The sequence below is a fragment of the Sphaerodactylus townsendi genome, linkage group LG02, assembly GCF_021028975.2.
Source record: "Sphaerodactylus townsendi isolate TG3544 linkage group LG02, MPM_Stown_v2.3, whole genome shotgun sequence".
In the NCBI taxonomy this organism is placed as follows: Eukaryota; Metazoa; Chordata; class Lepidosauria; order Squamata; family Sphaerodactylidae; genus Sphaerodactylus; species Sphaerodactylus townsendi.
The window spans coordinates 173083449-173103122 of NC_059426.1; the positions used below are offsets into that span (position 1 = coordinate 173083449).

Consider the following 19674-nt stretch of genomic DNA (forward strand, 5'->3'; position numbering starts at 1 on the left):
GGGTTGGACTTGAGGGCCCATGTTGTCGGACGAGAGAGGGAAAAGGAGTTTGTAAGTCAATTGGAGTCTCCTTACAGGAGAGAGGGGTGGGATATACATCCAAACTCTTCTTCTGGAGGGAAGGGGAAAGGGTACAGAACAGATTCCACCCAAACATTAGGGTCCTGACAGTCAAGGATGTTCGACAGTGGAAAATGTTGCCTAGGCGAGCGGTGCAGTCTCCTTCTTTGGAGGTGTTTAAACAGAGGCTGGATCATGGCCATCTGTCAGGAGTGCTTTGATCGAAGAAGAAGAAGAAGAAGAAGAAGAAGAAGAAGAAGAAGAAGAAGAAGAAGAAGAAGAAGAAGAAGAAGAGTTTAGATTTATATCCCCCCTTTCTCTCCTGCAGGAGACTCAAAGGGGCTTACAATCTCCTTGCCCTTTCCCCCCTCACAACAAACACCCTGTGAAGTGGGTGGGGCTGAGAGAGCTCCGAGAAGCTGTGACTAGCCCAAGGTCACCCAGCTGGCGTGTGTGGGAGTGTACAGGCTAATCTGAATTCCCCAGATAAGCCTCCACAGCTCAGGCGGCAGAGCTGGGAATCAAACCCGGTTCCTCCAGATTAGATACACGAGCTCTTAACCTCCTACGCCGGGGATTGGGTTGGATGGCCCTTGAAGTCTCTTCCAACTCTGGGGTTCTATTCTATTCTAGGTGGTAGGAAGTCAAGTGAAATGATGTTGTACCCTCAGCACCTGGTAGGGAGGGAAGTGAAGACTGTTTCAAAGAACCTCCAGGCCAGACATAACCAGGAAAGGGGGTGACCTCAGGTAGTAGAATTAGTTGCCCTTTGAAAATGTGCCGCCTTGAGCCAAAAGGAAAGGGTTAACAAATCTTTTAATACATAGGTAAACTATATGAAAATTAATCATTTCAGGAGGGTAGCAGTATTGGTCACACCTCTCTCTTTTTCAGACTGAAGCCTGAAGAGGGTTTTGCTTTTCAGCCACCTCATTTTACTTAGGAGATTTACTTTACAAGATTTGAGACCAGTAGCCCCTTCAAGACCAACAAGATTTCCACGGAAGATCTGACAAAGGGATATTTGAATCTCAAAAACTTATAATGCTGGAAATCTTGCTAAGATGCTACTATACCCTGGTCAAGATGAGAGATTCACTGCAGATCAATCAGCTTCTTCCTGGATTCTTCCTGGAACTTCTAAGCTGAATGCTCCGCTGTGGTCCTAGTGCCTACCTTGTTCAGTTTCTGCCCCCCTCCCACCTTAGAGCTTTATAATGTATTTTATAGTGCCCGTCATTTTCTGCAAGCTCCAGTAAGTTTCGTGCTGCCATCGCCACCATTTTTCTTATGTTTGTGGGAGTTCCCTCTTCTTTCAGCTTGTCTGATGGCCATTGTAATGTAAAAAAATAAACGAATACAGGTTGCTGTTCCTTGTGATCTTTCTTTCTTTCTGTTGTTTTAAAGGAGACATCTGCGAAGATTCGCAGAGTGGATATAAGAGAATCACAAGTCCTCAGAGGGTTATATACCTCCCATTAAGAAGCATTGGGTAGACCTGCCCTCTGACAGCAGGTAATGCTTCTTAATGGGTGGTAGACCATTAAGCACCTGTGGTCTTTCATGTTGTTTAGAGCAGGTAAATGTAGAAAGGCTTGTGTGAACGCACTGGACTGTATGCTTGCAAATATTTAGGCTGGCTGATCTTGGGCCAGTTACTCTCTCTCAGTCTTGCCTAACACACAGGGTTGTTGTGAAGCTACACTGGAGGAGAGGAGACAACAGGTGACATTCCCTCTCACAGGAACACACTGCAGGAAAACTTCAAACAGTGGGCGCAGTATGTTCACAGGCAATGTTACACTCTCTCATCCTAGCCCACCTCGCACAGTTGTTATGAGCCTACACTGGAGGAGAGGAGAGGAGAATGATATGAGCCACTTTGGTTCCTCACTGGGGAGAAGGTGGTGTATAAATACATTTTAGAAATAACAACATGCCCCTGTTCAAAACAGTAACAGGTTCACTCTGGCTTCTGCCTCGTTGGTCATTTTTACCACCTCTTCTCCTGCTGCAGCAGCATCGGCCATCTTCTATACCAGTGGTGGCAAACCTTTGGCACTTCAGATGTTATGGACTACAATTCCCATCAGCCCCTGCCAGCATGGTCATGCTGGAAGGGCTGATGGGAATTGTAGTCCATAACATTTGGAGTGCCAAAGGTTCGCCACCACAGTTCTATACGGAGGGGAGTGTCTCCGAGTGAAAAGAGGCATGTTTTTGCCGGGGCTTGTTTATGGTGATAAAAATGCTCTTAAAAATAAATTCCAAGTTTAATTATGCCAAAGGAAATGACTCTTTAACGCTTGTTTAGATTCGGCACTATTTTCTCTGGCGGAAGCAGCCTCCTGTCACTTCCTGGGCACAACGCAGGATTGCACTCCCGTCTTTATCCTGAACGTGGAACAGACTCAACTCTTTCTCTTGTACAAAAATATAGGAGAACCACAAGAAAACAGAATGAGTCACCTTGTCTTTATGGGCCGCAGGGCCTTCTAAAAATGCGCTTAGCTCCAACAAGGCGATTAAAAGATGTTACATCATATCCTGCCAGTTGTAAACAGTGCCTCTCGATGGTGGGATTTCCACTGCCCTCCACACCTTAACTGCAGATGGGTTTGCGTCCCTCCACCCCTCCATATCAGCCCTGACCCAACTGTGGCTACATTCTTGATGATCCTAATAATAGCAGGCCTTTAGTACCCTTATCCCTGTGGCAGGATTAAGCGGAACATCACGAGCAAAACTGTGCTTGGATGCAGAAACGGAGGGTAGATGTTCCTTGAAAAACTACAACTGCCCCCCGGTACAAAGAGAGAAGAGTTTGGATTTATAACTTGTTTTTCTCTTTCCCTTTTTCTGCCCACAACAGACACCTCGTGAGGCAGGTGGGGCTGAGAGCGTTCTGAAAGAACTACGACTAGCCCAAGATCACCCCGCAGGCTTCATGTGGAGGAGCGGGGAAACAAATCCAGTTCACCAGATCAGAGTCCACCACTCATGTGGAAGAGAAGAAGATGAAGAGTTTGGGTTTATATCCCCCCTTCCTCTCCTGTAAGGAGACTCAAAGGGGCTTATAATCTCCTTGCCCTTCCCCCCTCACAACAAACATCCTGTGAGGTGGGTGGGGCTGAGAGAGCGCCGAAAAGCTGTGACTAGCCCAAGGTCACCCAGCTGGCGTGTGTGGGAGTGCACAGGCTAATCTGAATTTCCCAGATAAGCCTCCACAGCTCAAGTGGCAGAGCGGGGAATCAAACCCGCTTCCTCCTGATTGGAGTAAGAACATAAGAACATAAGAACAAGCCAGCTGGATCAGACCAGAGTACATCTAGTCCAGCTTTCTGCTACTCGCAGTGGCCCACCAGGTGCCTCTGGGAGCTCACCTGCAGGATGTGAAAGCAATGGCCTTCTGTGGCTGTTACTCCCGAGCGCCTGGACTGTTAAGGCATTTGCAATCTCAGATCAAGGAGGATCAAGATTGGTAGCCATAAATCGACTTCTCCTCCATAAATCTGTCCAAGCCCCTTTTAAAGCTATCCAGGTTAGTGGCCATCACCACCTCCTGTGGCGACATATTCCAAACACCAATCACGTTCATCGCAGTGAAGAAGTGTTTCCCTTTTATTAGTCCTAATTCTTCCCCCCAGCATTTTCAATGAATGCCCTCTGGTTCTAGTATTGTGAGAAAGAGAAAAATTTTTCTCTGTCAACATTTTCTACCCCATGCATAATTTGATAGACTTCAATCATATCCCCCCCCAGCCGTCTCCTCTCCAAACTAAAGAGTCCCAAACGCTGCAGCCTCTCCTCATAGGGAAGGTGCTCCAGTCCCTCAATCATCCTCGTTGCCCTTCTCTGCACTTTTTCTATCTCTTCAATATCCTTTTTGAGATGTGGCGACCAGTACACCTGCTCTTAACCACTACGCCACTGCTGCTCCTAGGAATCAAACCTAGTACTCTAGATTAGAGTCTGCCACTCTCAACCACTACGTCACACTGGCAATGGCAGACTCAGCCCCTCAGAGACCCACGTGTTTTTCAGGGTTTTTCAGAGGCAAAGTCTCCTCTAGACCAGGTGAAGGGAGTTTTGACACTTGAAGGTTGACACCCAAAAATCTCGTTTGTCTCTAAGGTGCTACTGGACTCGGATCTAGCATGACAGGACAAGACACCCATTCTTCCAGTCAGCATCGAAACGAGGTTTGCATTCAGGAAGCGCTCACCCTTCTCTCCGATCTCCCTTTCTGGTGCCGTGATGCTACCGTTGCTCGACGTGGTACAAGCTTCAAATCCATTGGCAGACTCGCTTTCGCAGAGCCCTTCCTGAGACTCCTCGGCTACGCTGTCCACTTCGATGGTGATGTCGCTCTCGCTCTTCACGCTCCGCGACTCGTCCTGGCTGAGGGCCAGGGGAGAGGCCACGGAGAAGTTTGGCTGGACAGCAGGGGGTAAGGCAGGCGGGTTTGAAGCAGGGATGCTGAGGTCTTGTTTTTCCAACACCGAGTGGTCGAGGCTGCTCTTCTCCTTTTCGTCGATGTCGTCCAAGTCCACCTCGTGGCAAAGAAGCGTTTCCGGCCCGATCTGGGGCATGGAGTCTTCCTCGTCTTTCAGCGGGGTGCTGCAGTTTGCCTCGGAAGGACATTCAAAACGGTCGCCTCCCCGAGCTTGAAGGCGTTGATCGGACTCTGCCACCAAGGATGGCATCTCCTCGTTTTCATTTCGGAGGGAGTCGTCGGCGTTGAAAACTTTACATTCTTCTGTCCCAGAACACTTACTCGCCCTCCCCTCAGTCGCAATATTTGGCACGTCCAATATCTCGCTCTCCACACGCCCCCTTTTGTCAGGTAATAGCTGTTCTCCGGCTTTCCTTTTGAACAGCTTCTTATCTTTTGTGAAAAGATCCGTTTCAGTCACAGAAGCGGCGCTTAAACCTTTGCTGTCCAAGGAAGACATTTCTAGCCTTTCAGACTCTGTGACATGTTCACTGGGTGCCTCGTCCTGATGGAGGGGGACCGTCTTTACATTCTCTAGGGTCGAGTCTCTTGCTCTGCTCCTCCGCCCTTTCCCTTTAGGCGATTTGTCCAAATCTTTCTTCATCTCCTCCATTTGGTCACTTTTGTTCGCAAAAATCTGAACTACCTGTTCACTCTCTTTAACTTCTAGTTTCAAAACTTCTAAAGGGTAGACTGGATTCCTGTCATTTTCTTTCGACACGTGTGAGATCTTTGGGGTTTCTTCCTCAGGTTTGTCAGCTGTACTTTTCTCGTCCTTTTCGTGTTCTGAATTTGTTGGAGAAAAGTCTTCATTTGTCGTCTTTTCAGAAGCTTCGTCTGCATCACTGTCAGATGAGACGGAATCTACAAAAAAGCGGCAGACACATCACAGAAGCAAGTAAAGAATTAAAACTTATTTTGGCATTTACAGAAATACTACTATACAACCACAAAACATGAGTGAATTAAAATGGCAGCTTCTGCCCATATCTATTTATAGTGGAGAAACCAATCGCTCAATAGTACCAAATGTGTTTCCCATCTGAATTCCCAAATAAAAACAAGTAATGTTTATCAACTGAAAAGGAAATTGTCTTTCTGTCACAAAGAGAGGGACGCATTATTTAATTCAGGAGGACCTGCTAATTTTACACCCTCTCTGAGAGTAGGAGAGGACAGATGCATTCACATTCTAGCTCAGGGTTCTGCAACCTGCGGCTCTCCAGATGTTCATGAACTACAATTCCCATCAGTCCCTGCCAGCATGGCCAATTGGCTGATAGGACTTGTAGTCCATGAACATCTGGAGAGCCGCAGGTTGTAGACGCCAAAGTGAGCTCTGACTCACGAAAGCGCATAACCCTGTCAGAAATTTGAAGTGCTACTGGACTTTTCTACTGCTACAGACAAACACGGCCATCTATTGAGAACCATCTCTGGCAGTTGACTTAAAGCTGATTTTTATGAGATGTTTTAAGCAGATATAACAACAACGTTCCTGCTAAGCTGCCGCCACCATATTGGTGCTGCGCAGGTCAGGTGGTCGCCCGGCAGGAGGAGCTCTCGCTGCGGCTCAGTTCTGCGCAGCAAGAGTAACCTTTGGTGCAGCTCTACGGAAGCCTTGCAGGACTGTTGGATACCAACGTACAAAATAGACACTAGCAGCAACAAAGTTTGCAAGTGTGTATAAAACTGCAGCTTCTCTGTCAACGCTAGTGGCTAACATGGGGGGGGGGGGGGGCAGAGAGGAATCAAGTCCCTCCGTAAAAGGACTCTGAAAGGGGCAGCTTGGACCCACACTCCACACCGAATAAAACTTGTGTGCAGTTCACTTTTTAGTATCTGCACCAGAGTACGAAGTGTGTTATCAGAAGCAGTCCTGGGAAGAATCTACTCTTGTAACTGCAGGCAAACGGCACTATTTTACCATGACAAGACAGGCGGCAATCAGTAGACAAAGGAAGTGGTGAGATTTATAACATGGGAGAGGGCTTTCCTGTTGAAAATTATTGTGGACTCGAACACAAAAAAACAAATACTGCCACCATTTTATAAAATGCCACATGGGAAAAAAAAAACCCGGACCGTAACCTTCTCCACTTCCGCTACCTTTCTCTGCTTCTACCTCTCCACATTCCAGATGCCATCTCCCCTTCGTCTCCTCTTATTCAGGATCGTTGCACAATTTAGACTTATGAAAAAGCAAACTTACTACTCACCATTTGATCCTCGGTCAGAATCCAACATTCCTGAGCTGCGCCTCGTTTGCCTGCGAGACATTCCTGAAACAAATTAAGAAACAGGCCATTTCACTGACACCGAACAAGAAATTAAAAAAACCATGTTTGTTCTATGCACGGTTGTTCACACAAGTGCTACGAGCTTTACTGTTACAGACTAACGTGCATCATTAGCTGCTGGCGCAAATGAATGAGATGTGCCAGAAGTACCTTCTGTCCCATTCGGCAAGGCTGAGGAGTCCGGCAAGCCGCTGCGTGCATTTCGGGACCCTGGTTTACTTTCACTATTTGGAGTTTTGGGCAGACCACAAGACAGGTTTGATAGAAGAGTGGATTTCAGAGGAGGGCGCCCGCGTTTGGCTTTCTGCTTCTCCTCTTCCTTCTTTTCATCTTTTTCTCCATCTTCTTTGCTCTGAACAAACAGAAAAGGTTTGTTAAAAACTTCTCTTCGTTGTCTCCTGCTATCTTAAACCTTCACACAAACACTTAGCAGAGAAAGAGAGCAAACAGGGAGAGTGGGGAGAAAGATACAGATGTTCCCAAAAATGTATTAGATACAGAAGAATTTCTTGAAGATAAAATAGGGCCACTTACCTTTGCTTTTTTCTTCTGCTTCTTCTTTGATCCTCCCTTCTCCACAGGCCAAATAATCCTATCAGCTTTTACCCATTCATCGTACCTAAAGAAACAGACACATTATTCCACCTGTCAACAGCTGCCTTTTGGAATCTGTTTTCAACATAATAGAATCATGGAGTTGGAAAAGACCCCAAGGGCCATCAAGTCCAACCCCCTGCAATGCAGGAACAGACAATCAAACCACTCCAGCAGACGGCCATCCAGCCTCTCTTTAAAAACCTCCAAAGAAGACTCCACCACACTCCGCAGTAGTGCATTCCACTGCCGAACACCCCTGACTGCCAGGAAGTTTTCCCTGATGTTTATGTGGAATCTTTTTTCCTGCACCTTGACCCCATTCCTCCTGGTCCTAGCCTCTGGAGCCGCAGAAAACAAGCTTGCTCCCTCACCAATATGACATCCCTTCCAATATCTAAACATGGCTATCATGTCACTTTTAACCTTCTCTTCACCAAACTAAACATACCCATCTCCCTAAGTCTCTCCTCGGAGAGCATGGATTCCAGATCTTTTATCATTTTGGTTGCCCTCTGGACCCATTCCAGCTTGCCAATATCTCAGAACTGTACATAATATTCCAGGTGAGGTCTAACCAATGCAGAATAGAGAGGTACAATTACATCCCTCGATCTAGACACTATACTCTAGATCCGTGGTGGCGAACCTTTGGCACTCCAGATGTTATGGACTACAATTCCCATCAGCCCCTGCCAGCATTGCCAATTGGCCATGCTGGCAGGGGCTGATGGGAATTGTAGTCCATAACATCTGGAGTGCCAAAGGTTCGCCACCATAGCTCTAGATAAAGAGATGTTCAGAGGTAGACTGCTGTTGTCTGCCTTGGTGCAGTGACCCTGGACTTTCTTAGTGGTCTCCCATCCAAATAGTAACCAGGGACAACTCATCTTAGCTTCCACAATCTGATGAGACTGGGCTAACCAGGGCCATCCAAGTTAGGTCAAAAGCACATTTTACAAGGACTAATGCAACTTTAAACCTTCCAGACTGCTAGCCTGCAGGCACAGTCTGACATGGTGCAAACTTTTTTTTGTAAGGCTAAATAACTGTAGGTGCCTTTACAAGTAATATAATTTCCCAGCTCTCTCAGCAAATTGCTGGTCACTTTAGCTCCTGTCCTATGCAAGATTAACTGCCTGAAATGAAGAAAGTTCCGTTTGCATGGTCGACTGGCTCTTGCGGGTTTTCTGAGCTGTGTGACCCAGAAAACCCACAGCCCGAAAAGCTCACAACAGCCTTTTGTGGGTCATTTCTTTCTTATGAAGGGATTGGCATTTCACCACACGCCTTGATTAAAAAATGGTATAAGATGCTGGGGTTTTAAGTAACTACACAGGCCAGGTTGGGCCACTGTGTGAACAGACTGAGGGATTCAGGGGTGTACTGGCCACAGGAACATGAAGTGTCACATGTCCCCAGGCACAGGCTGGTCAGTCACGTGGGGGGCACAAAATCGCCCCCACCCCATCCTCCCCTCCCCCATGCCTACTGAACAGCCGGATCAGGAGCCTGCTGCGAGCTGCTCCTTGGCCCAGCCCCGCTAGACTGCTCCTTCAGGCTGCTCTCTAATTTGGGGAACCGGGATTGATTCCCCGCTCTGCCACTTGAGCTGTGGAGGCTTATCTGGGGAACCAGATTAGCTTGTGCACTCCAACACATGCCAGCTGGGTGACCTTGGGCTAGTCACAGTTCTTCGGCGCTCTCTCAGCCCTCACAAGGTGTTTGTTGGGGGGGGGGGAGGGAAAGGAGATTGTCAGCCCCTTTGAGTCTCCTTAGAGGAGATAAAGGTGAGGTATAAATCCAAACTCTTCTTCTTCTAAGAGGACCAGAGCAGGCAGAGCTGACACACGGGAGAAGGCAGATTAAGTAAGAGCTTCGCTTTCTCCTCCTTACCTCACGTTCCAGCCATAGTAATGCACCAAGTACAAAAGCTCGCCGTCGTCATTCTCTGTACTTTTGATGCTGGCTTCGTAAATCTTCTGAGTTTTCCCACGGCCGTATTTTACTTTCACTTTGGTTCCTGTTAGGCATGGTTCTGCTTCTTCCTCACCCTCCTCTCCTTCCGATTCTCCCCGGTTCTCGAGTTCTTCCCTGCAGAGCAAGGGGGATACAGAATGCATTAGAGGCCAGATGTGGGAAGCAGATGTGAGCTCTCCTCACTCACGCAGGGCTTCCCTGATGGCCTGCAGCACTGCCAATCTGGGCTTTGGAGGAGAATGACTCAGCAATGGAAATCTGGCCAACCTGTGCATCTAGAGTAATCTGTCTTGTGCAATGCAAACCTCATCAGTCCCGCAGCAACACTGGAAACAGCCAATGGCAAGCTCTCGAATCAATTCCATGGCAACCTGTGGCCAGCCCTTTCCAGACAATTGCTTCCGTTTGCTACTGCACGGTACTTTTCCAAAGCGGTTCTCTGCCAAAGGAAAGCTTCCAACCCTGTACAAGGATTCCTTTGGTCACCAACGCATCCTCATCTCCTTTTCAGTGGCACCTTGGTCAAGATTTGTTCTGAAATGGTGGCCAGCATAAAAGGAAGACCACGCAAACAAGGACAACATTCAGAATCATATCCAAAAGCACTTCTGTGCTACGCTTCACAAGAAAGATGGAGAAACGAGGCATCGACGCAAAAAAAGGGGTGCTTTAACTCTGACACTTTTCTTGCAGCCACGTTCACTTCCACGCTACGTGAACGATCCCATGCAACAAATCCTTTGCCACCCACAGGAACCCCTCCTGGTTACACACTCCTGTGGCAAAATGCACAAGCTTGTTGTTTGTTGCGTGGGACAACATATACGGGATACAAGCAACTTGCTACACAAAAGTGCCCTAAATTCCACAATCTCCCCTTCTAACCGTAGCCTTCTACTCCCTGCCTCCAATGTCCTCAGCAGTTGTCGGCCCAGAGAACAGGTGTGTGAGTGGGGGGAGGGGGTGCAGTGGAAAAGAACTGGTGAAACTCGCCCCTTCTTCCACCAGCATAAATCGTTGGGTCCTAGCCTAGTGACAGGTCAGAGAGAAAAAGAAGAAGCGTTTTGGATTTATATCCCCCCTTTCTCTCCTGCAGGAGACTCAAAGGGGCTTACAATCTCCTTGGCCCTCCCCCCTCACAACAAACACCCTGTGAGGTATGTGGGGTTGAGAGAGCTCCGAGAAGCTGTGACTAGCCCAAGGTCACCCAGCTGGCGTGTGTGGGAGTGTACAGGCTAATCTGAATTCCCCAGATAAGCCTCCACAGCTCAGGCGGCAGAGCTGGGAATCAAACCCGGTTCCTCCAGATAAGATACACGAGCTCTTAACCTCCTACGCCACTGCTGCTCTTTACTCTCAGGTGATAAATCTGCACTTTCCCGGCTATATGTCACGTGTTTATCAGAAAGGAACTTCAAACCTGCAAATCCCAGGCTCAAATTCCCCCCTAGAACCCAGTTCAGAAGACGCTACCAGCCTACCAGCCCCATCAGCAATTTGGGGTAACAATACTGGCCCCGCATCGCAGAGTCCTTGCTGCAAAGGTTACTGACATGAAAGCAGAGCTTTGAAAAAGCAGCTCTTTCCCCTCCCTCTACAAGTCAAAGATAATAGTTCATCATGACATGGCTCTGTCATAACTGGCAGATGGATTTCTTCCAACATCGACGGCACGGGCAAAAGGGGACTTCAATTAGGAACTGCGTGTCATTTGTGCAAACGAATTCCCCATTTAGCGGACGGCATCACTTTTCTAATACATGAGAAGACTTCCCTCCAAGAGCCTCGTCTGTTAGAGGACGGTGTCTGGCTTTTGCCTATTTATTAAAACGTTTATACCTTGCCTTTGCTTGTCGCTCAAGGAGGCTTGCGGTCATAGTGAAAAACAACTCCAATCAAACAACAACAAAACAGAAAACCCCAAATCTCTCTCTCTCCCCGCCCCCTTAAAAAGAGGCAACGTGGCCCAGTGGTTAAGAGTGAGAGACTCTCATCTGAAAAATGGGGTTTGATTCCCCACTCCTCCACATGAAGCCTGCTGGGTGATCCTTTGCGCATCATCCCTTTCTCAGCCCCCCCACCACCACACAAGATGGGAGTAGTGGTGGTGGTGGGGATTTTGATTGTAAGCCACTTTGAGACTTCTTACATGTGGGAATTGGGCCCATTTACCTGTCTGTGAGACAAGGAAAGGGGAGGGAGGGAGGGAGGGAGGGAGGGGTGGCATGCAAGGGAGGAGGAGTGAGGGAGGGGACAGAGGGAGTGAGGTGTGGCATGCAAGGGAGGAAAGGGGTTCTCTTCTTACAGTAGAGAAAAGTGGGGTATAAAAACCTACTTCTCCTTCTAATTCAAACCTCTGAAAAGCTCTGGCAAACAGGCAGGCCTTGGAGTGGCTTCTGCAGATCTCCAAGGAGGGACCCCCCTCACCTCTCTAGGGAGCCCATTCCACAGAACAGCAGCCATGAAGGAAAGGACCAGGAATCTGGTTGAAGGCAGATGGACCACCCTACCTGGTGGGATAGCCAGAGCAGGCTCACAGGGATGTGCGGAAGGAGACGGGTCTTCTTAGGAGTATCAGAAGACAATACTAGGAGGGCAGAGTAGTGGGATACAACCCCGTCCGCTAAACCTGGCTTTAAGACAACTGAGACTTTAAGCTCTGGAGAAGGTAAATCAGACCTTGAGGATTACAGTTCCTATCGTCATGGAGGAAAACGTGCACAGGCTGCGGAACTTCTGCCATTTCTGAGGCCTTCTTTATGACCCCACACTGTTCTCCATGATCACAAAGACTACAGGCAGATTTGTACAAATACCTACCCTGACCTTTTTCAATGCAGGTTGTTTTCATAGTATCTTGAGCCTGTTACACTTGGCAGTGACCGCCACAGAACCAGAATGAAGGGGAAACTGTTTATAATTATAAAAAAAAAATAAAACGGGGGATTTCTCTTGCCTCCTCTCCTCGTCTTCATCTGACTCCCTGTCTGACTCCTCTTCCTTTTTAGCTCTCTTTTCCTTTTGCTTTGGTGTGGTCCTTCTGCTTCCGAGCACTGCCTCGCTTTCCCTCTTCTCCACGTTGTTAGGCGCTTCCTCTACTTCCGTGTTCTCCTTGTTGCTCTCTTTCAGTTTGTCCTGCATTTTATCCTCTTCGCTTTCCTTTTCAGCGGCAGCAACCTCACGCATAAGCCTCCTTCGCCCCTATGAAGGAAAACACACACACAAACCACGTGCCATTTAAGATGCATGCATGCTCTCTGAGCAGCAGGGTTATGCAAGACAGTGCTCCAGGAAAAAGCGGAGTGTTTAAAAAAAACACAAATCAGAGTTGTCACGTGACAGGCAAGAATGCTTTTTCGATGCAGCAAGCCACCAAGAGAACCTTCCTATCAGACTTCTAGAAGCACTAAGTCTAGAAGCACCAAGCACACATACATGCGCACAGAACATGAAGCAGCAACATACAATCAGGATGTCACCAGAAGTGACATCGGAAAGGGAAGTGACTGTCGGCCTTCTGCAGAAGAAATGGGGGCATGGGAACGTTCCACCCTGGAGAGTCAGTGTAATGCAGTGCTTAAGAGCAGGTGGATTCTGATCTGGAGAACCCGCTTTGATTCCGCACCCCTCTACATGAGCGGCAGAGTCTTATCTGGTGAACCAGGTTTGTTTCCCCATTCCTACATTCCTGCTGGGTGACCTTGCGCCAGTCACAGTTCCCTCTGAACTCTCTCAGCCCCACCTCCCTCACAAAAAGTAAGTTGTGGGGAGAGGAAGGGAAAGGTATTCGTACACCATCTTGAGTCTCCTTACACAGGAGAGAAAGGCGGGGTATAAATCCAAACTCCTCTTCTTTATCTGATAGGCAGGAGACCAGCATACAAGGAAAGCAAGGAGCTGGAAGGGTGTGGCTGTACTACCCTCCCCATTGGAGTTCCTTTGCAATCACGTACTGCAACGCCAGGTACACCCCACCCATCTAGATGCTTTCCCCTGAGAAACCCAGTATAACAACTTTGATGGGAGGGGGAAGACTAACAAGTGAGGCTGGGCTTTGTTTTGATTCAGCATGGAAATTAAGGGCTTCATGGGAAAAATAATTGGAGGGGGGGAGATTTGGAAGGAGGGAGTTCCAGACATATAGGGAACCACACGGGAAAGAGGTCATGGCTAGGTGGGTTGCCGGCAGAAAAGGGCAGAAAGGGATGGGGAACTGGGATTCCATCGTCCACAGGTGTCAAACTCACGGCCCTCCAGATGGTGTGGACTACAGTTCCCATCATCCCCTGCCAGAATCATGCTGGCAGGGGATGATGGGAGCTGTAGTCCATAACATCTGGAGGGCTGCGGAGTTTGACACCTGTGCCATAGTCAATTACAGAAGTTGCCAGCAATTAGGGGCGGCAGAGAGAACCGAAAAAAATGCTTACCCGAGGAGACGTCTGTTCGATTTCTTCTTTTTCGCTTTCGCTGCTGCAGTCCTTTTCTTCTTCTGCCTCGTTCTGAACTTCTGCAGGAGACATCTCGGGCTCTTCTTTCACGCTTTCCTCCATTGGCTCTTCTGGTTTCGGTACTGCTTCTATTACTTTGGGGTCATTGTGGTGTATCGTCCTAAACTGAATGCTTGCAGAGCGGCAGTACTCCTCGAAACCATAAAGATACCTGCGGAGGTTTTTAGAAGGTGATTTACTCTGTTGCTCTTTCCCCCGTTCCACCTTGCATGCACGAAGACGCCTTCCACGGAATCAGACCCTCAATCCACCCAGGATCAGTATTGCCTACTCGGACTGTCAGCAGTCCCCCAGGGACAGAGACCGAGGTCTTTTGCATCACCTGCTACCAGATCCTTTTAGCTGGAGATGCTGGGGCTTGAACCTGGTACCTTCGGCATGCCAAGCAAATACTCTAGCACTAAGCCACATCCCTTCCCATCTTCTTGATGATTCACAGGGACAATACACACTCTCGACCAGCGATAGAGAACCTTTTTCGAGACCGAGTGCCCAAACTGCAACCCAAAACCCACTTATTTATCGCAAAGGGCCAACGCGGCAATTTAACAGGAATACTGAGGCTTTAGTTTAGAAAAAACGGTTGGCTCCGAGGCGTACATTACTCAGGAGTAAGCTTGGTGGTAGTCGGTGGCTTTGCTTTGGAGCAACCGTGCAACTCTTCCAACGGATGAATCACGACCCTCGGAGGGTTTACTCAGAAGCAAGCCCCATTGCCAGCAACTGAGCTTACTCCCAGGTAAAGGTTCTTTGCATGAAAATCAGTGGTGTTTAACAGCACTTAACAGGGTTACCTACACTGCCTCCCCAAAACTAGGTCTTAGGTTTAATGCTAATAATCGAGCCCAGCAGCCCAGGCCAGCCGAGGTGTGGGGGGGGGGAGGGGCGACTCTGTACGTGCCCACAGAGAGGGCTCTGAGTGCCACCTCTGGCACCTGTGCCATAGGTTTGCCACCACTGATCTAGACCAATTAAGTGTCACCTGCTATCACAGAAACACAGGAAGCTGTCTTTTATAGAGCCAGACTCGTCGTTCTTCCAGCTCATATTTTATGCTCGGACTTCCAGGTGTCACAGGCAGAGAAAAGGGTCTTTCCTGAGATCTGCTACTCTGGTGATGCCGGGGCGTGAACCTGGAACCTTCTGCATACAAAGCAGGGGTCCCTCCTCCAAAGAGGCAGATTATGATGTACAACAGAATCCTCCATCAGGAAAGTACACAATAGCTAAAGGGGGGATTGCAGCCAGCAGTTTACTTGTCCGGCTCTGACAAGAATGAATCGCCTCCAAGCCAAACAAGCAGCAGAATGTCCAAACATCGCAAGGACGTTGGTGCTCTTCCAACCATCCGTAAGATTGCTGGTGTGCCACAAATAACTTCTGCCGCTGACTTGAATTTGGAGAACGGGGTTCGATTCTACACCCTTTCACACGAGTGGGGGACTCTAATCTGGTGAAGCAGGTTGCTTCCCCGCTCCTACGTTCCTGCTGGGTGGCCTTGGGCCAGTCAGAGTTTGTTCAGAACTCTCTCGGCCCCAGAGGTGGGATCCAGCAGGTTCTCACAGGTTCTCAAGAGTGGGTTACTAATTATTTGTGTGTGCCAAGAGGGGGTTACTAATTGGTGATTTTGCCACGTGATTTTTGCCTTAGTTACGCCCCTCCTCTCAGCAGTAGCGTGCAGAACTTGAAGCAGTCTAGCAGGAGGAGCATTGGCCCCGCCCAGCAATGCCCCGGCCTCAGAATGCCCCGCCCCGCCCCATTGGTGCTACATTGCTGTTTGAATCCCACCAGCATGGGAACCTGTAACTAAAATTTTTGGATCCCACCACTGCTCGGCCCCACCTGCCTCATGAGGTGTCTGTTGTTGGGAGGGGAAGGGAAGGAGTTTGTAAGCCACCTTGAGGCTCCTTATGATCGAGAAAAGTGGGGTATAAATCTTTTTTTCTATAACTTGTGTGGCATTGAAAGCTAGGCTGATTTAGAACGTTTTGCAGGATCAAAATTCTTTGTCTCTCCCTCTCCTACTTCTTAAATACCTTGTTGTGTGTTAGGATGGGCGCCGCTGAACAAGAGGCCGGCTGACCAAATTCCATGCATGTGGTAGCCCACACTCCCTAGCTGCCTCTCCCCCCAAACACACTCATAGGTGGAATGTGAAGACATCACTTACTTTCTATAAGCAGTTTTTACATTGTAAGAAGCAGCTGAGTTCAAAATAGGAATGCCAAGGTCCATATAAATTTGCTTCCATACAGCGCCGCTGTCAATCTGGGGAACAGAGGTTCTAGAGGTTAGCGCAGAAACATTTCAAAATTTAAAAACTTTTACGAAGAACGCGAACGCTGGTCAGCTTGCAAAAGAGTCTCACTTACATTGTCGCATCCGCCCTGCTGAAACACGAGCCTGAAAAGTTTGAAGAGCTTAAGGTCTTTGTAGCCCAGAACAGGAGGTTTGTTGATAGGAGTACCTGATATAAAAGGGGACACAGAAAAGAAGACTTTTTAATATCGTCTGACTTTCACAGAATCACAGAGTTGGAAGAGGCCCCCAAGGGTCATCAAGTCCAACCCCCTGCAATGCAGGAACACACAATCAAAGCACTCCCGACAGATGGCCATCTCTTTAAAAACCTCCACTCCACCACACTCTGGGGTGGTGCACTCCACTGTTGAACAGCCCTTACTGTCAGGAAGTTTTTCCTGATGAGAAGAAGGAGGAGGAGGAGGAGGAGTAGTTTGGATTTATATCCCCCCTTTCTCTCCTGCAGGAGACTCAAAGGGGCTGACAATCTCCTTGCCCTTCCCCCCTCACAACAAACACCCTGTGAGGTAGGTGGGGCTGCGAGAGCTCCGAGAAGCTGTGACTAGCCCAAGGTCACCCAGCTGGCATGTGTGGGAGTGTACAGGCTAATCTGAAATCCCCAGATAAGCCTCCACAGCTCAGGCGGCAGAGCTGGGAATCAAACCCGGTTCCTCCAGATTAGATACACGAGCACTTAACCTCCTACACCACTGCTGCTCCTTTAGGTGGAATCTCTTTTCCCTCACCTTGAACCCATTACTCCTGGTCCTAGTCTCTGGAGCAGCAGAAAACAAGCTTGCTCCCTCACTAACATGACAGCCCTTCAAATATCTAAACGTGGCTATCATGTCACCTCTTAACCTTCTCTTCACCAAACTTTTATATCTTCTGATAAAAGTCTCAGATCTCCTTTCCTACTTGTATCTGAAAAAGGTAGCTTTGACCCTGAAAAGCTTGTTGCTCTCTAAGGTGCTACTGGACTCAAATCTAACTACTGTGTTTCCCCAAAAATAAGACAGTGTCTTATATTAATTTTTGCTCCCAAAGATGCACTATGTCTTATTTTCAGGGGATGTCTTATATTTCTGTGTTCTGTTCGTCAGGCATGCTTCCAAACAAAAACTTTGCTATGTCTTACTTTTGGGGGATGCCTTATATTTCGCACTTCAGCAAAACCTCTGCTACGTCTTATTTTCCGGGGATGTCTTATGTTCGGGGAAACAGGGTAGTTTTATACAGTTTCCTCCCATAACGCACATTTGACAAAAGCCCAGCCCAGCAGTTTCATCCATAGCTATTCACCTTGTCAACAATGTCAGGTAAAGATTCCCTCCAGGCAACCAAGAAGGAATGTTATTAAAGCTGGCTTTCGGCCACAGCTGGTTAACAGATGGGTGTAAGTCAGCATCTCAGAGAAAGCCTAACAACCGTTTTAGACTTATTTCTACAGTACCAATATGCACAAAAGTATTCAGCCGCTTCAGCTGGAAAATAGGCCCTCCCTCGGAATTTCCTGCAGATCCGTTCCACTAAAGGAGGTGTCTTTTCTCCACGTCTGAGGAGCCTTCCACTGATGCCAAAGGCGCCTCTTGTGTCAGGAGACGGCTCCTTGCACTGGGAGGGACGCGCCAAATGCATCTGCAGGACCCCAGCCAGTAGCTGTGGCTTCCGTTGGAGAAAAATTGGCTTGACATGGGAATACAGGCCTGCGCAGAGGTGGAGTGAGTCAGATAAATGCTCCCTTGAAAAACAACAGCATACAAATGTCCCTCCCTGGCTTTTTCAGGGATGAGAAACAAACACAGCAATGAATTGACAGGGGTTTGACACATCTGTCTTTCTGCATCCAAATGCGTTTAAAAAACAAGAGGGGAATAGTATTAAAAAAGCGGCAGCAAAAAAATGAAATAAGCTTTTCAGTGGCGCATATGTGCTTGTGCACACACGGGGCTTTTTTGAGGTGACAGTCACTGGTACCGAAGACCTGCACCTTTGGGGGGGGGGGGGGGGGGTTCTTCCGAATTTTGATAGCAGAATTGAGGGAAATTGGTGTATTGGCTCCTTTCAAAAAAACCACCCTACTATATATGTGTGAGTGTATCTACATACATTGTCCTTCATTCAGGAATTACTAGGTGTATTGTCGAAGGCTTTCACGGCCGGAATCACTGAGGTGCTGTGTGGTTTCTGGGCTGTATGGCCGTGTTCTAGCAGCATTCGCTCCTGACGTTTCGCCTGCAGATCCTCTGTCAGATCCTCTGAAGATGCCAGCCACAGATGCAGGCGAAACGTCAGGAGAGAATGCTGCTAGAACACGGCCATACAGCCCGGAAACCACACAGCACCTCAATTACTATGTGTGTTTATAAAGTGCTATCAAGTCACAGTTGCCTTAATGGCAACTCCACAGGGCTTTTAAGGCAAAGTAACAGAGGTGGTTTGCCATTGCTTTCCTCTGTGTAGCACCCCTGGGCTTCCTTGGTGGTGTTCCATCCAAGTACTAGCCAAAACCGCCCCTGCTTTGCTTTTAGAAAGAAAAAAAATATAAAAAGCAGCTTCTCTAAGATCGGCTACTCCCAAAGGCACATTAGGGCAAACGTCAGGAATTTGGTGGCAGCTGACGTTTCCCAGTAAGATCTCCAGAAACCCAAAGCAAACGTGACAAAATTCGGACACTTACAGTAAACACTAAAGCCCACAGTGCCCCCAGAATACGCCCAGAAGTCATCCTCATTTCCATCACTGAGGGACAGGTGCTCCAACTGAAACAGGAGGCTGTCTGGAAATGGACCTTCCTAGGCTCAGTCTTTTGATAGCTATAACAACATTAACATCTTAGACACATAAGGTACAACAGCCATTCATCTTCCAAGGTGGTTTGCAGGCGATCCAGTGGTGGCAAGCAGGCACCGCTGTCAAATGTGGAGAGTCCACTCACACGCTCGTCGGCCCCTGCTCACCAAACTGTGATACCAAGAGTGGCTTTGTAGGATTAAGCCTAAATCCTGTCTAATCCAGCATCCTGTATCCTGGAACAGCCACTCAGATGCCACTGGGACACCCAGAAGGAGGGGCATTCGTCTTCTCTTGGGGAGTGGGGCCTGCTTAGGATTCACTGCCACATGACAGCAGTTGACACTTTTGCCCCAGATAATTAGAAGAAAAGTGAACCCTGGCTAAAAATCTACTGCAGAATTCCTAGGCACCCAAGCAATGGAGACGCTCCCGGGCTTCATTACTGTATTAGTGCAGAGGTGTATCTAGGGAAAATGGAGCCTGGGGCAAAATCAGAGTTTTATGCCCCCCCCCCCCCGCTCCATTTCCCCTCAATACGGGGGCGGGTGGGGAGAGATTGAGCCATCTGCCGATCTCATGGAAGAGTGCCAGGTTGTCTACCGCCCGGAGTCGGCAAGCGTGGCCCAGGCCTGGTGTC

At 48.4% G+C, this 19674-nt stretch overlaps 1 protein-coding gene across 2 annotated transcripts in view; it reads right to left on the bottom strand.

The window, feature by feature from the left end:
* The window catches only part of ARID4A (AT-rich interaction domain 4A), a 93684-nt gene that overhangs the window by 11136 nt on the left and 62874 nt on the right, over positions 1–19674 (bottom strand). For both annotated transcript variants that reach the window (XM_048485903.1, XM_048485904.1), the window contains 9 exons: positions 16313–16407; positions 16111–16208; positions 13860–14091; positions 12386–12630; positions 9346–9543; positions 7390–7474; positions 7006–7207; positions 6775–6837; positions 4286–5419 (listed from right to left, as the gene is read on the bottom strand). In XM_048485903.1, the coding sequence (XP_048341860.1) occupies positions 4286–5419; positions 6775–6837; positions 7006–7207; positions 7390–7474; positions 9346–9543; positions 12386–12630; positions 13860–14091; positions 16111–16208; positions 16313–16407 (2352 nt within the window). The remainder of the gene's footprint in view (positions 1–4285; positions 5420–6774; positions 6838–7005; positions 7208–7389; positions 7475–9345; positions 9544–12385; positions 12631–13859; positions 14092–16110; positions 16209–16312; positions 16408–19674) is intronic.